At 41.0% G+C, this 17,190-nt stretch overlaps 1 protein-coding gene across 4 annotated transcripts in view; it reads right to left on the reverse strand.

The window, feature by feature from the left end:
• LOC141495452 (MICOS complex subunit Mic60-like) overlaps positions 1–17,190 on the reverse strand; it is a 38,229-nt gene that overhangs the window by 15,625 nt on the left and 5,414 nt on the right. The window contains exons 2-6 of one of the 4 annotated variants that reach the window (XM_074196784.1): positions 10,610–10,683; positions 6,276–6,462; positions 2,558–2,657; positions 1,030–1,131; positions 536–646 (exon numbers count right to left, since the gene is read on the reverse strand). In XM_074196784.1, the coding sequence (XP_074052885.1) occupies positions 536–646; positions 1,030–1,131; positions 2,558–2,657; positions 6,276–6,462; positions 10,610–10,683 (574 nt within the window). Of the gene's footprint in view, positions 1–535; positions 647–1,029; positions 1,168–2,557; positions 2,658–6,275; positions 6,463–10,609; positions 10,684–17,190 lie in introns of all 4 variants that reach the window. The other 3 variants (XM_074196776.1, XM_074196794.1, XM_074196804.1) reach the window with 3 other exon arrangements.

The raw sequence follows: 17,190 nt of genomic DNA on the forward strand, positions 1-17,190 counted from the left end.
ACGGTGAAGAGAGGGCAAGACCAAGAGTCAGACCAGAATTCAAATCCAGCCTTGGATCTTGGGCAAGTCTCATCACCTTTGCCTGCCTCAGTTTCCTCATCTGTAAAATGGGATAATAGGACCTATCTCCCAGGGCTGTTGGGAGGATAAAATAAGATCAATATTTGTAAAACGAACCTTAAAGAATTGTATAATTGCTAGCTATTAAGAGTGGGGGCAGTTCAGGCAGTCCAATCCCTTCATTTTGTGGCTGAAGAAACTGAGACCTGTATTTTACATACTTGTGGCGTGCTTATCACATGCTCTCTACCTGGCAGACACTTTCCATGGGATAAGGGGAGATGTTAAGACTATGGATAATGGAATGAAGATGCTGAGGAGAGCTTGGCTGGCCACAAACTACCCCAGCATCCAGAACAAGCAGCCTCTTGCCACCCCGGAAAGGAAGAAAGTGAAGTCTTAGTGACAGATGTCACTGGGTTGGTGGCAGCCCTGGCACCTCTCCAATACTTAAGAGCTCTGGCTGATCACATACACTGGATCTCTTTCTCCCGCTCCTCTGCTTCCGGCGGGGCCCGGCGTGCTGCAACCTCCTCTGAGAGTCGCTCTTTTTTAGAAGACGAATTCTCATGCCCATATTTCTCCTCTTGCAACAGAACAGAAGGAAGCAAATTTCAATGCAGAATTTACACAGGTGATGGGGTTTCAAACACCACCATTTCACACCTTGTGGGGCATGAGGATTTTCCTAGTTGTAGCAATGAAGTCTAGAAGTTCCCTGACCACAGCCCCTCACTCTACCCATGACCGCTCCAAAAGGCAGAAATGCAAGAGCCCCAGTGGCTTAGCCCCTCATTTTCAAAAAAGATGTGCTCAGTGTCAGGACCCAAGTCTTTTCAAAAAGCCGTCTCAAGAGGACCGAATATTGAAAAGTGACACAATTCAAATAGCAGTGAAGTGAACTTCAACCCAGTGTCTACCTACTGCACTAGAATTTACAAGAGACAAATGAAAAAGCAGTTATACTACCTGAAACGTGAGGCTTTTGTTTTCCTTCTAGGAGTTCAAGTGGAGGGGCTTGGACAAAATCTTCCCGCCGAGCAGCAAGAGATGGGATAGGGAGATCATCATCTGGTGCAGAAATAATGGGAGTTGCTTCTGTAGTTTCTATAAATATAGATTATCCAAGGCAAATTCATATTTCCTTCGCTTATCCCTTGATAACACACAGAAATCTGCAACTGACCAACCCACTTGGCAGCATCTTCAAATATGGGAATGTTTGGGTGGAACAATCTGCCCTCAAAAAGACAAAAAACACCCCTCACAGGGGACTCCTTCCCATTGGAAAGGATGCTGAACAAGTGGGTCACACCACTAGCTCCTGACAGTGAAAGAAGAAAGCTGAATAGACAGAGTCCCGTAGGGCAAGATGGGAAAAAAGAATGTGAAATAACCAAGGTGGGAAGAATGGAAAAATTGTCTGGAGAAAGGAGAGCAAGTAGTGAAATGGTGGAGAGAAATGAGAGGAGACAGAAGCCCAATGGAGAGGAAGGACCACCACAGTGCCCAAGATTCTTTCCATTTGCAAATGAAGGAAGGGAGGGAAGATGATCAAAAAATAGGAATAAAGGTTTGAAAAGGGGAAGGACCTAAGTCCAGCAATTATAGGGTAAAAAGCAATGCAAAGACAGAAGAGGTGAGGGGGGTCTTCTATCACCAAGACTACTTAGAAGACATTGTACTCCATCCAGAACTGAAAATGCAGGAAGGAACATTAAAGAGATCTGTTTTTGAAGTGGGAACCCCTATCCACAAAATAAACAGGTAACAGAAGACAGTAGAATTGGAGGCACACCAACAAAGGGAGCTGTTGGGATGCAAGCTGGAAGAAATGGAAAATGGATTACAAAAGCAACATGAGAAAAAGGGAGTTTTATGATCTAAAACCACCTTTTAGATTTAAAATACTCCATAAATGAACCTTATCAAAACCTACTGTAAGCTCTGAGGAGGCCTCCTACCTGAGGGCCATGGCCACTTAACCCAAGAACCTGAGTAAGGCCGGCTCCTGAACTCTTCAGTGTTCTGATCAGATGACCATAACCTAAGAAATTCCATAATCTCAGGACTTCCTAGGCACCAATATATTGTTAATTGAGTTCATCCTCTCCACAAGCTAAGGAAATACAGGTTCACATAGGGGTATGGCTCAGCACCGGCAGCAGGAGGATCTGAGATCTGAGGGCAGGCAGCGGGGCAGAGAAGCAAGTGGGTATAAATGGGTTCAAAAACAGAAGACAAAGAAAAGCAGTTTACTGGGGTGGGGGTGGGCAGAGGGGAGTGAAAGGAGGAAGCAGCATCAAGCTCTTAGGAACAAGGCCAGCCTAGCAGCACTTGCTCTTCTCCTGGCTCCTTAGCCAGGGACCAGACAGGAGAAGGCCCCTATGGTGACCAGCTGACTCTCCCCCTCACGGAGAAAGCACAAAACTATCCAAGCTATTGATGTATTTATTTCTATGTTTCATTTTAAAATAGCAAAACCAAATAGAAGTACCTTTAGCTGAAGAACTTGGAGTGTCTTCCTTATGTTTTTGGAGTTTGGAGTCTTTCATTACTTCCGATACATTAGAGATTTTTAGTGGACCAGGCTGGATCTTGGGAACAGAAAAGATTTCAGTTTTAGCACATGTACTGAAGTAGCATGCACAGCAATTCCTACAGAAATAACTTCGAGAAGAATGAGGAAAGTCAACTAAAAAGTGACTACACCAAGATCAGCAAATGCAAAACAATAAAAACAAATGAATCACACAAACTTCAAATAGCCAAGGGCCTGCATGGGAGGGTGCTGAAGTGGGCCGTAGTGCTTCCCCATGGGAAATGGGGGGTGGGTGGACTCCTTGATTTCTCAAGTCCCTAAATCCACAAGCTTGGGGGGGTGGGGCTGGCATGAGAACAGAACATTCCAAATAATTTCAGGCAGACTTCCATGGATTAGTTTGGCTGAACAGCCCCCCCCCCCCTTTTCTTTATTCTTTGTTATAAAAGATTATGGAAAATGTAGGTAATATAAAAACAAAAGCTCATCAATAAAAATTTGTTTTTTTTTAAAAAAGTAAAAACTTCAAATCTTGGGGGGGAAATGACAGAAATAGTAGCTGTAACAACAACAAAAAAAGCCAAAATCAAACCCATTAGTCTCTTCACTATCAAGAACACATCCATCTCAGAGAGTTGGAGAAGCAATCTGACTTTCCAAGACTTTCTTCAGAAGTACACTGATTAGATTCAAAATGCAAAAATGAGCCATAGGTTACTGGATATGACTTATGTGGAAGTGGGCTTTTCTTGGTTACTGTATTTGTTACAAAGGTTTTCTTTTGTTGTTGCTCAAATGATGAGGGGGAAGAAGGAAGAGAGAAAAGAAATGCTTGTTCATTGAAAAAATTAAATTAAAATTAAAAAACAAACCTAAAAAATTGTCAGTAAATTGTGTCAATTTTAGCGAGGTTTTTTCCATGTTTCATGAGAAATTTTTGTTCAATCATCATCCCATCATTCAGGAAATAAGTCACTTATGAACTATCTCACCTCTTCCCTCCATTTACTGGTCTATCCTATCTGCTTTCCCTAACTTCAGTCCTATTCACTAGCACCTTCACCAGCAGGGACCCTAGAGAAATCACTCATCAAGCCTTACAAATACTTCTGTTCACCCCATCCCTGTCCTACCCCCTAGCCAGGCAATGCTTACTGTCCAAACTGATCAATCTAAGCTCTTGGAGAGTAGGGACTTGCAGCTATTCCCAGTGCCTACAGGATACCAGGTCTTCCATCTAGTAGGTGTTCGATAAACATCATCTGTATTCCACTGCCTCAAGTGGATACGAATCATGATGTAATGAAAAATCAAGAGATCCTAGATTCAAGGGTCAGCTATAGTGTAGGCCCATAGACCTCCCATTTTCTCATGAAAAATATGCATTATTTACCTCCCAGGAATGTAGTAAGTAAGGCAAGTGCTTTGGACCCATGTGAGTAGCTATTATTTTCATCATCAGACACCACACCAGTGGTTCAATGTCAGTTCTCTAATTGACAGATGTTGGGAAAAAGTTCCACTATCAATTAATCAATAAATAGTAACCACTAATGGTGAGTAACGATGAGAAACAGTAATATAAAAAGTGATGATGTGACAGAAAGAACACAGGACCAAGAGTCAGATGTGGGCCTTAGTTTCTTCCACTGTAAAAGAATACAGTTAAGGTCCCCAAGGACCTTTCCAGCTCAAATGCTCACTAGTTTCTACATCTAAGTAAAAGGATTTGTCTCTTGGAGTTAGTATGGACTTGAGAGTATTTACCATGGCAAATTTCCTCCCCCCAGGCACTTCAGACTAGCAAAAAGGTATCAAGAGGAACAAAAGGAAAGGAGACATAAGACACACTGTCAAGGACAAGATAGAAATTCATGACTTCTGAGAAACTGGGGACAGGAGAGAATTTTTTTAAAAGATGACTGAGGATTCAAACATGGGAAACTGGGGAAATGATGATGAATGATGAAAATAATAGCAAGAAGTGAAAGCTTAAAGTGAAAAGTGAAAGTTAGAGAAGGTAGTCAAGTAAAAATAGCCATGTGAGATACAGGTGTGGATAGAGCAGCTGATACTTATATAGAAGCAAGAGATTAATAAGCTCAAAGTGGCGAGAGGGACAAACAAGATTCATGAGAAATAACATCCAGAAAGCTGGATTCTAGGCTCATCATTTCCTCTGGCTATTCCCTGGGGGCATGTTCCTTAAAATAGAAGGGCTGGGATGAGAATGGGCTAGCTGAGCCCAGCTCAGTCCCCACAACAGCTGAAGAGCTAGGTCTCCCACATATGATAAGCTTCTCTATTTTAAGCCTACTGAGGTTATGTGAGGTTCGAATATGAGCTCAAGTTTATACCGTTCTTTAAAGTCACAAAGTACATCCAAGTCAACTGTTTCAAAGGATCCTCACAAAAATGCTGAGACAAGTGCTATAATTTGTATTCCATTTGTACAGATTAGAAAATGGAGACTCCTGAAAATCATGTGATTTTCCCAGGGTAGTAAGATCTGAGCCCACATCTTCCTCCTCCAAGCCCAAATTGACTCTGCCAATGTACTTCTCTGGAGAGCTTCCAAACCCCAAGGAGCAGGAGAGGAATCCATACCTCTTCAGACAAGAGGCAGCCTCCTCTCCCAAACCAGCCTTTCAAGAATATGCCCGATTCTTAAAACATTTTATAGACATATTGCACCAGAAATAAAGAAGGCTGATAAATATGCTGTTTTTAAAGTGTTTGCTTTTTAAACTGGCCATAACAAAGTTTCAGATGTATCTATGGATTAAGAAAAGCAAACTACAACAAAGAGACCTGAAATTTTGTGTAAACACTTGACTTTATTTTAGAGTAATTTTTAAAAAATGTACATATTGTCTGTCTTGAATATTCCCTGGGCTCGGGATTTCAGAGATGGAAAAAAAATGATTTTATTTCTGGTTGTGTTTCTTTCACAAGATTCAATCCTCCCAATTCCACAATCACCTTCTGGCCATGGTAACAATTAATACTGAATATTGAATATTACTGAATATTTTAATTTTATTGAATACTGTGGAATTTTAAATAAAAACAGCAGCATAGTAGAATAGAAATAAAAATTAACTAAAAACCAGAAGAATAGCTTTCTACCCCTAATTCTCCATTAGTTCACTGCATGATACAGGAAAGTTAGTAGCTCAGTCTGTCATCTGTAAAATGAAAGGCTTGAGACTATGGTATCAGTAAGGTGCCTTTCCAGTTCTGTGTTTTTATTATTTATCAATAAAAATTAAAAACCCAACTTTACAGGAAATTAGACTAATTTAAATAATCTTGTAAAACATAAATCTGTTATGAACAAAGTAAAAATCTTTTAAATTACATCTTAACAATGTTGTAATAAAAGACAAAAAACCATGAATTGTACAAGGAAATACAGAAGGAAAAATCCAGTGTAATCAGTCAACCAAGGCTGTCCATACATCAAAGACAGAGAGGAGACAAAGAGAGGCAGGCAGGTCAGAGATAGCTGGTGTTATTAGGAAGTAGACCTAAACAAAGGCTTGTTTTGGCCTGTTTCTTAATTCTTGATTAGTTCTACCTTGTTAAATGTTTTTTGTAGGAGCTGATTCCTTATTTTGTTTACTTGCTCTTGTTCATTATTCATTTTATTTAAAAAAAAAATCAGTCTTACCAGTTTCTTTGGCAATGGTGCTGCCTGTGAAGAACCAAGGACCATCTCAAAGACTTTGCTAGAAAAAGGGATGGTCTTTTCTACACTGTCTCGGAAATGTTGGTCCCACTTAGCATACAGAATAGTTCCACCAACACCTCCGCCAATAAACAAGAGGCTTGCTCCAGCAATTTTGCCTGCAGAAAGCCTAAGGTAAAAAAAAAAAAAAATAGCAAAGATTTAATATTTAAGAGGTTCTGAAAATTATCTGAAAAAACAAAATATTTAAAATAATTAAAAATTTCAGAATAACATTTTCTCCACTGCAACTGTCTCTAATCAATTCAGAAAGAATGAATAATATTGTCTCCTTAAACCTGATCCCTTTAATATTCCATTGGTAAGGAACAGTTTGCCTGCTCAGCTACTGATGAACTGGGACAGGAAAATTCCCCAAAATGACAAAGATGTGGCCAATTAAGAACCTGTTCCTTCTCCTAAGCAAAGAAGAGGCTGAGATTTGCTTTGAAGTCTTAAAAGATTCAATAAAATTGACTTAACAGGTCTTGTTTTATAAGCTTCACCTCACTTTTGTCTTTCCTGGCACACAAAGCATTTCACACAAGGCCCCTAAACCCAGCCTCAATGCCTGGTACCCAGAAGTGTTTCATCGACACCTTTTCATTTCAATAGATAGGGCAGTATGCTAGCCATTGTATAAGGAACTTGATTCATTACAAAAAACACTTTCTCATAAAGCAGGTCACAAAGAGAGCTTAATGAGTAAAGAAACCCAAAAGCTTCATTGGGAAGATTTCATCTAGAGTCAGTCTTATGGCACAGAACCTAGGCCCTCACTGCAAGATTCTTCTTTGTACTTTTGTCCAAATTAAGGAAAAAAATTTTAGATAATCTTTATCCCCACATAAAACAAAAACACAAAAAAGTTTATTTTGGAAGCAAAAGACTTTAAAGACTTTAACTAGCATAATGATAACAACAACAGTAATAATAATAAGCGAGCACTTCTATAGAGTCTACTATGGGCCAGAAACTGCCAAGTTTGGCTCTCTAAATATTATCTCATTTGATCTCCCTGGGAGATAAGTGTTATTATTATTACTATTACTATTACTACTACTACTACTACTACTACTACTACTACTACTACTACTACTACTACTACTACTACTACCACTACTGCCATTTTATAGCTGAGAAAAAAGAGTTTAAATGACTTTGTCCAAGGTCACACAGATAGTTAAATATCTGAGGGGGAATTTGAACTCAGGTCTTCCTGATCCCAGGTCCAGCATGCTATCCCAACTAGCTGTCTCTGATAATCTCCCAATACTATCCAACAATATCTTCACACATGTTTTCCCTGCAGCCTAACCTGTATTGATGTTTATCCTTCATTCTTTTTTCCATTTATTAAGTGTTTGAGGCTGTATTTGAATTCAGGTACTCCTGACTCCAGGGCTGGTGCTCTATCCACTGTGCCACCTAGCCACCCCCACACTTTTCAACTATATCCCCATCTTCCTCCTCATATAGGACTAACCACCACTGTTGAAGCCCCAACATCACTTGCCAGGACTGCTGTCAATGCCCTCATATTGGTCTCCATTCTAATGGCCACCCCAAAAAGTCACTACCATGATTTTCCTCAATGGTAGGTCTGACCATGGCCCCTGACCATAGGACCCATTCCCTTAAGGATCCAAAACAAACTCTTGTTTAGCATGGGAAGCTCTCCCCTAAGATACCCTCCAGAGCTCTCCCAGTATTGCACACATTGCTCCATCTTTGGCCCAGATCTAGAACTCAACCTTGGGCAAATCCTGACTGGTGCAGCTGACTGATGCAGAAGGGAGCGCTGGGCTTGGAGATACAAAGATCAGAGTTCAAGTCTAGCCTCAGGCACATCAACTCTTGGCTACCATTTAACCCTTGCTTATCTGAGCACTGCCCTCCCAGGATTGGATGGTAAAACCCTTAGCACAAGGCCTGCATGTAGTGACTGCTATATAAATCTTAGTGATTACAATAATCATAGTAATATCTTTTAGTATTACTATTTCCTTCAAGACTCAGCCACATCTCCCCTTTCTAAAGGGGCATTTCCTGCCCCCTGCCCCCTGTTACCATGAACTTGTTCAGTGAGAGCTACATTTCAAGAACTGGTTTCCTTTGTAATTCAACAGATTTTATTTTAGGGATTGCTCAAGGGATCCATAACATAAAAAAGAAAACCCTTCCTTGGAGATTGCCCTGTGCCTGCTCTGTGAACTGAGTCCTCCTCACCAAGACTGTGGTCTAAGGGTCTCACTGCACTGACATCTCCAGTAAGCATCCTCTTTTTGGTGCCCTCCTCTCTCTCTTCTTTTAATAGCTTTCCCCTTCTCTGTGGTTGCCCCAAACAGGGTGTTCCCCTTGACCCTCCCCTCCCAGTGATTCATCAGAGGCCTTTGCTACCTCCACTTCCTTTCTTTTCCCTCATAGTTCTTTCCAACTTCATCATTTGGCTGAACATACTTCTCAGTTACCTTTTTTCAGTCCTCATCTTTCATGACCTTTCTGTAGTTTCTGACACTGTCATCGCTGATCACTCCTGCTCAGTCTCCTTTGTGGGATTCTTCATCCAGGTCACATTCACTAATGGAAGTGAGGGGTTCCCCACAGCTGTATCCCAGGATCCTCTTCTCTCCTCCCTCTATTATTACCCTTGATGATCATCAGCTCCCATGGCTTCAATTACTACATCTACTCAGATGACTCTCAGTACTCTCCTATCCTCTAGACAAGATGTGTCCAACGCACAGGCCTGGGACATATTTAAGAGCATGCCACAATATCTGTTGTTGCATTTGTAGTTATGCTACAAGATATGGGTGTTGCAGCGTATTCATGAATAAATACTGGATTTTGTTTTTGGCTCTTGGAGTTTTTGTTGGTCGATATGGCCCAGAGGACTGAAAAGGATGGCCACCCCTGCTCTAGATCAGAATAACCAACTCGCCTGCTGAACAGGAACTTTCCAAGACATCTTATTTTATTAGTTTTTTTTTTGTAAGGCAAACGGGGTTAAGTGGCTTGCCCAAGGCCACACAGCTAGGTAACTATAAAGTGTCTGAGACCGGATTTGAACCCAGGTACTCCTGATGCCAGGACCCGTTCTTTATCCACTGCGCCACCTAGCTGCCCCTTTCTAAGACATCTTAAACTCGCTATGTCTAGAATTAAAATCATTATCTTGTCCTTCTCCCCCCAATTAACTCTCTTCTGAATGCCTCTATCACTATAGAGTACAGTCATCCTCCTCGTCCCCAAACTTGAAAGTTAGGTATCATTCTCAACTCCACATTCACTCCAATCCCCTAACCAACCAGCTGTCAATTTTATTTCTATCTCCAATACTGTAGTCACCTTGGCCCAGGCCCACTGCTGGCTGGTGTCTGCCTCAAGGTCCCCTATACTCCAAGCCAATCTCCATTCACATGTGAAAAATGATCATGCTAAAGCACTAGTCTGACTTTGCCAAGTGTTGCTCTCTCCCATTTAAAACATTTTCAATAGCAAGTACAAAAGTCTTTCTTGGGGTTAGAAAGCTGCTTTCTACCTTTCCCACCTTCTGAGCTCTCCCCAGCCTCACACTCACGGCTCCAGTGACACTGCCCTCCCTGCTGCTCCTCCCTTTCCTCTCCCTTGGTAAGCAGTCTCCCAGCTACCCTCCATGTCCTGGCTTCCCTGACTATCACAACTCATCCAAGCCCAGTGTACTTGAATCAAGGATTTGGATTCCTTTGAGACCACCCTCCATGTAACCTTCATGGATCTCATTTGTACACAGCTATTTGTATGCTGCCTCTCTACTCAGACTGGGAGCATGCTGAGGGCAGGGACTGGTGGTGTAGTTCTAGTGCTTATCACAGGCCTGGCACAGAAGAGAAACACTTGTCAAATGCTGAGCTTGCATATACACATATATCTATACAAGTGTGGGTATGTCTACATATATAGCTGCTATCTTTCCCATTGCCACCAGGAGACCCTTCACAAATATTTGCTCAATGTTCTAATAACTTTGATAGTCAGCACAGACACCAACCATGATTCTGGAGAATTCACAACAAACAAGTGCTCTTCCCTGAGGAATTTGTTCTACTTGCTGATATATGATTTTAACAGGGAATTTTATTTTCCTTGGTTTCGTAATTGGGGGAGGTCAGGTAAAGGAAAGGCAGATCTAAGTTTTTTTTTTTCCTAAGTAAAAATATTATAAAATAAAAAAACAAGGTGCTGAATGTTTAGAATTGAAAAATGTCTGTAACAATGAATAATTGTCTACATACCCAGAATTTCTTGTTGTAGAATATCTACGGCATGGTCTCAAGGGACGGAGTATAAATTTTCTGCAGAGGCAATTCTAAGGAGGAATAAGAACAAAGAGAATAAAAGTTAAAGCAAAAATATATGTATTCTCAAGCTCATATATACTAGAAGTATATCTCACAAATACCTGAATTTCATAAAAATGAATTTCTAAAAATTCAAACAATTTTCAAATCATGAACTTGATCCCCAACATTCATCAGCTATGAAAAAAACTGTCATGTTATGGAAAGAACATTTATCTGAGACTTAGGAAATAGGAATTTCTAGGAAAAGGATGGGCAATCTTGGATAAGACACGAAAACTGAAAATAGAATTGGAAATTGGGGACCTCTGATAACACTGAACCTAAGCTGTGTCTGTACCCAACTCTTTTCAACTGTATACCAGGCAAGAGGCATCCCCTTTTCATTACCATCTATGGCAGTGCACTCACCTGTCATTGAGTTGAGTCATTAAAAAAAAATATTAATGTATCAAAAAAAAAGTTGGGAGGGCAAGAACGCAAAGGCATTTTGAATAAAAAGCCATGTAACAAGGCATTTGTTGTTTACTCATTTATTAAAAGAAACAAATTGTATATGTGTTAGTTTCAGCAAGGTAGTAACAAAGTCATCTAATGCATTTAAAATAGATTTTGTGGCTATTTGATGTCTTTATTTACATGGCTGTAAGAGTATGTTTGCTTAGGCTCCATTTCATTTTGATTTCTACCCATTTGTTACTTCTTACAATAACATTCCATTACATTCATATATCCTAATTTATTCATCCTAATTTATTCAACTATTCTCAATTACATTTATTCCACTTTTGGACTGATCTCATCAATAAGACATAGTTAACATTTCTATAAGGCTGTAAGATTTGTGATTACATGCTATCGCATTTGATCACAACAATCCAATTATTATACCCATTTTACAAATGAGGAAACAGAAATCCCAAAGGCAAGAAATTTATCTAGGGTCAGAGCTAAAAATTATCTGTGGCATTAGTCAAACCCACATTTTTTTTTATTTTCCTGATAAGTAGATAAAGATAGGGGACTAGAATTAGATTTGGATCGACAGGATCATTTATTATTCATGGTCTAAGCTTGGGCCAATCTCTTCCTTCTCTAGATCTCATTTTTCTCATCTTTAAAATGAAATATTGCTGGATAAAACAGCTCCTAAAACAGCAAGAACAATACTCTATCATCCACCATGACACACTCTTAGGAAATTTTTCCTTATGTGAAAAACTGGGACTCTTCATCCTCCATTTTTTACCTTCTAGGGCCAAACACAACATTTAAATATCTCTTCAACCCTTCAGTCCTTTAAACACTTGAAGACACCAACTCACCAATTCTTCACATCTTATCTTCAATTTCCTATCCCCATTCGCCATTCCACTCTGTCCGTGTCCTACCTAATATGTTGCCCACAACTGAACACAGTGTTCTAGATAAGTCTACACACAGTAGACCCTGGGCAGAGCATAAGGGATCACCACCCCTCAATTCGAGGGATTGTTCTTCCCTGAAAGCAGCTTAAAGTCACATTAGTTTGGGGTTGCCTTGCTGGCCTCTGGACTATTAGTGAGGCTTTGGTTCACAAAAACAAACCAACCAAAAAAACCCCAAACACCTAAACTTTTCTCATGAATTATATTCTACCAAAAACCTCTTCTTTTGTACTTTTAAAGCTGATTTTTCTGAACCCAAGCACAGAACTTTTAATTATGTCTATTAAATTTCAATCTATTTAATCAACATCATTTTGTAATGTATCGGGCAGTGCGTGGCACATAGACACATACATGGCCTGTCAGCTTTGGAGACTGTCAATGTGATAAACGGGCCATCTGCACCTGCATCAAGGACAAGCCACTGAGGCACTGCCCTAAAGATAGCCTTCCAAGATGACATCACACCATTAACAACTAACCGGTCTAAACCATTCAACCAGCAATCCCCAGCAGCTAGCCCAACCATCAATCAGAAGGCTAGAATAATAGCTTTAATCAAATATCTTGGTAAAACCCAAGTATATTAGTGTACATACTAAGAATAATGTCTATGGGATGCCTGCTGTCTTGTTACCCAACAAAAAAGAAAATGAGATTAGTCCAACATGATCTATTCCTGATGAAACCAAGTTGGTTCTCAGAGATTCCAAGTTCCATTTCTAAATGCTCAATGACCTTCCATTTAATCAATTCTATATAATGAGCATCATGATCAAATCCTATCTTTTTTTGAAAATTAGGACATTTGCCCCCCTCTAGTGTTGAGGCACCACCTGACCTCTTCTGATCAAAATAATGAAATAAAGATTCAAAAAAAGTCCTTGTCTTAGGGCTCCCAGATAAAAGGAAAAAGTCAAATTAGGAAAGATTTACTGTAGCCATCCAGATTTATACACACCTCAGCCTGGAATTTGTCTCTAAAACAAAACTGAGGGCAGCAAAGATAAAGCATATTTCTTGGCTGAACTTTTCACTTTAGAAACACTAAAAAATTATTTTTATAAATTCCATTTTTTTCTAAACGTATCATTTCATCAAACTATCCTATCTCCTTTGCCTTCTGGAATTTCATACTCTGAGAAGTTCTCAATTCCTTTATTCAGTGGATACTGATATTCGCCTGTGGCTCCTCAGGAGTTGAACTGTTTCCTTTTGAATAGCTACAGTATATTTTTCCTTTGACCTGGACATTCTGGATTGCGGCCAGTTCTTCTTGGGAGGTTTCTTTTCAGGGTTTCTTACAGGAGATGGCCTGTGGATTCTTCCTATTTTCCATTTTGCCCTCTAGTTCCAAGAGAGCTGAGCAGTTTTCTTTTAAGAATCCTTGAACAAGTGGCGGCTAGGTGGCACAGTGGATAGAGCACTGGCCCTGGAGTCAGGAGGACCTGAGTTCAAATCCAGCCTCAGACCTTAATAATTACCTAACTGTGTGGCCTTGGGCAAGCCACTTAACTCCACTGCCTTGCCAAAAAAAAAAAAAAAAAAGAATCCTCATGGTCATGGTATTCAGACAGTGCAATGAGTTTTAGGTGTCTTTTTTTCTCTTTTGTTCAATCTGTTCCAAGTCAGTAGTCTTGCTACGAGACCTTCAATTTTCTTCTATTTTTTTCAGTCTCTTGAAATTTTTCAATATTTTTGGTCTCATGGAGTCATAGGCTTTTATTTGGTCCATTCCAATTTTCAAGGCATTTGCTGCTTGCTCAGGGTTTTGCAACTCATGTCAAGATGTTGATTCCCTTCCAGATTCTTTCTTCATTGCTCTCACTTCTTTCCCAATTTTTCCTCAAGCATTTCTGTTTCACTTTTTTTTTTGTTTTTAGTTTTTGCAAGGCAAATGGGGTTAAGTGGCTTGTCTAAGGCCACACAGCTAGGTCATTATTAAGTGTCTGAGACCAGATTTGAACCCAGGTCCTCCTGACTCCAAGGCTGGTGCTTTATCCACTACGCTACCTAGCCGCCCTCTGTTTCACTTTTCACTTATGTTTTTAAACTCTTGCTTCATCTCTTCCAGGAATCCTGAGTTTGTGCCCAAGCTGTGTTTTCCTCTGAGGCACTGCTGCCTATAGATGTTTTGAGGTCATTCTCATCTCTCTATCTGGAGCATCCCTGCCATCAGAAGAGCTTTCTGTGGAGAAGTTGGAGCTGGGCTCTGGGCTCTGCCCCACTGCTGGTCCTAGTGCTTCTTTTCTGGGCATTTAATATCACATTATTCCAGGAGCCCAGGGGTGGACTGGGAGCCAAAAGTTTTCATTGATCCCAGTGTTCTGATCCAGAAAGCCTGTTCTGCAGGTTCCTGCCCTGGGCTGGGTCTGACAGCGATGGACCTCTGCCCTCAGTCAGCTGGAAGGCTCTGCTGCTTCCAGAGACTGAACTGCAGGCTCCTCTTTGGCTGGAGATTTGCACTCTGACAGGGCCACATCTGCAGGCTGACTCTGCTTTGCTCCAGGCTCTGAGCTGCATGGCTCCAAATGCTTTCCTAGTTCCCCTCCCAGGGTTTCTGGATCGATGACATGGACCTTTGTCACGGGGCATCACCAAGCTGCTGGGGAGCCCCAGTCTCTGTTCCAGTGCTCATGACACAATCTCTCCCTGCGCAGTGCACCCCTGGTCGGCTTCAGACCCCAGGGCCTGCAGACCTCTCTCCATCTCCCTAGGTCAATCTTCAAAGGGCAAATGGCTTACAATGAGATGTTTTCCAGATTTCCTAAAAATTCAGTCTGGTGCATTTCTGAGATGTCTGAAGGAGTTTTGGTAGGAACTGTCCTGTTCCTACTGCTCTGCTCTTTTGGATTTTAAAACAAAAAAGCTGGACTAGATATCAAAGTTCCCTTCCAGCTTACATAATTGAATGAGATTGAATTCAACAAAAATTAAGTGCCTACTATGTGCAAAGCAAGAGAATACAAAAGATAAATAAGAGATAAAAAGAATAATCATCTCTTTTCAGTTACTTCCCTGGCTTCAACTCCAATCCTATCTATATGAGCCTCTCTTTAGCCTGCCTCGTGCCTCCTGCCTTCCCTCACAGAGGAAATTCCACTTACCCTACCTTTATTTCTTTTCTGGACCTAGATGTTTGGCAGAGGCTTCCTGCCTTTCTCTGCTTTCCCAGAAACCCTTAATAACTGCTTCTTGCCTGACCTGCAGCAGTGGACATCTGACAAGGTAAACTCCAGGGCCCCCCGCAGTAGGAGTCCCCAGGACATCTGCACCATTAAAAGAGGTCATTTTTTAAAGAGATACTTTGCATGACTCCAACAGACACCTGGTGCTAGGGCCACTCTGGCTAGGCCAGCTTCTCAGGCTGGTACTATTCCTATGACCTTTTCACATCGTCTTTTTCTTTTTTAGTTTTTTTACAAGGCAGTGAGGTTAAGTGACTTTCCCAAGGTCACCCAGGTAGGTAATTATTAAGTGCCTGAGACTAGATTTGAGCTCAGGTCCCCCTGACTCCACTGCACCACCTAGCTGCCTCCCATGCCCTTTTGAAATGAGAGAATTAGCACCACCAAGAGTTAGAGCTAGAAGGGACCTCCTCAGTGCTCACTAGGACTAAGAAGGGATCTGCACAGCATCAGCAGGCACTTATTAAAAATGCCACTTTCTACAGGAAGCCTTTCTGGAGCTCACTTCATTCTACTGTCCTTCCTCTTGGATTTCCAATGTCTCCAGTGTATAGCTTGTTTGTACTTGGGCATGTAGCTGGCTGCATGTTGTCTTCCCCCATCAGACTGAAGCTCCTGGAGAGCAGGGTCTTCTTTCCATCTCTTGTTATGCCTAGTATTTGGCTCACAGCATGTACTTAAATGTTCACTGAGGACTGCCTGCAAGCCCCCGTGAGCTACCCTCCACTTTGCCCTGTACACTGTCTCCAATAGATTGGGAGCTCCCTGGAAGCACAGATCAGGTTTTTTGCCTTTCCCTGTATCCTCAGCACTGATGAGAGCCTGGCTCACAGTAAGCACTTCAGACAAGCCTGCTGGCTCTGCCCTGCCTTCAGATAAAGGGCTCTCTATATTTTGTATCCTTTAGCTGATTATCATCCTTTCCGAGCTATTGTCCTCCAGGCTCCAAGAGGACCGATGATATCACTATGTTGGGGCCAATGGACAGTGTGTCCATCTGTGGCTACCCAGACCTCTAGGAGCTCCGAGACTGTGCCTCAGGTGGGGTACAAACAGTCCCTGCAAACACCCAAGGTGGAGATGGCTCCAAATTTATGCATCTCACATTTCTTTTGAGCCACTACAAATCTGCTGTTAACAGAACACAGCAGCTTCTTTGATGCTTGATAAATGCTAGATAAAATACTAGATAAAAAAATGAGTTTCTAAGTTTATGGCAGATTTATAAGTACTGCACAGATGTGGGATATAACTATTACTAATCTTCAAAACAGTAGCTATTCTAAGTAAACTGGATTTTTTACAATGATCTCACTTGAATCCCTGGAGTAGGATTTGCATCTGAAGAAAAGTGCTAAGATCAGAAAAATTATGTCTAAGTCAGCCAGGCAAGAATCTTTGTGAATCACCAGAAAATCCATTTGTTTTGGCAGGTCAGATTTCTGCTTTGGTTAAGAGCAGAAAATGTGCTCCCAGAGTCCTCATGACATTCATATTCCTTCCAGCTCTAGAACAAGAAGGCAAAGTCACCAAATTTCTGCCAATGTCTGCTCCTATTAGCCCCATACTAAGTGGAGAATACAGAAGTTGATTGAGACTCAACAAGACTACATGTATGAAACAAATGGATAATTTCATATAACTTAGAAGGAAAAAAGTAGCAATGCATATGTTTAAGCCAGTAAGTGCTATAAGCTGGATAGTATGGCTAGAGATTTATCTGAGTTGTGGTGACTGACTCCTCTCCAATCATCCTGTGTACCTAGTACTTACATTTTATGTTTACTATAAATGCATGTTTATAAACAATAAAGACAGGGCAGCTAGGTGGCTCAGTGAATAGAGCACTGGAGTCAGGAGGACCTGAGTTCAAATACAACCTCAGACACTTAATAATAAT

Source organism: Macrotis lagotis, chromosome 1, assembly GCF_037893015.1.
Source record: "Macrotis lagotis isolate mMagLag1 chromosome 1, bilby.v1.9.chrom.fasta, whole genome shotgun sequence".
Taxonomy (NCBI): Eukaryota; Metazoa; Chordata; class Mammalia; order Peramelemorphia; family Peramelidae; genus Macrotis; species Macrotis lagotis.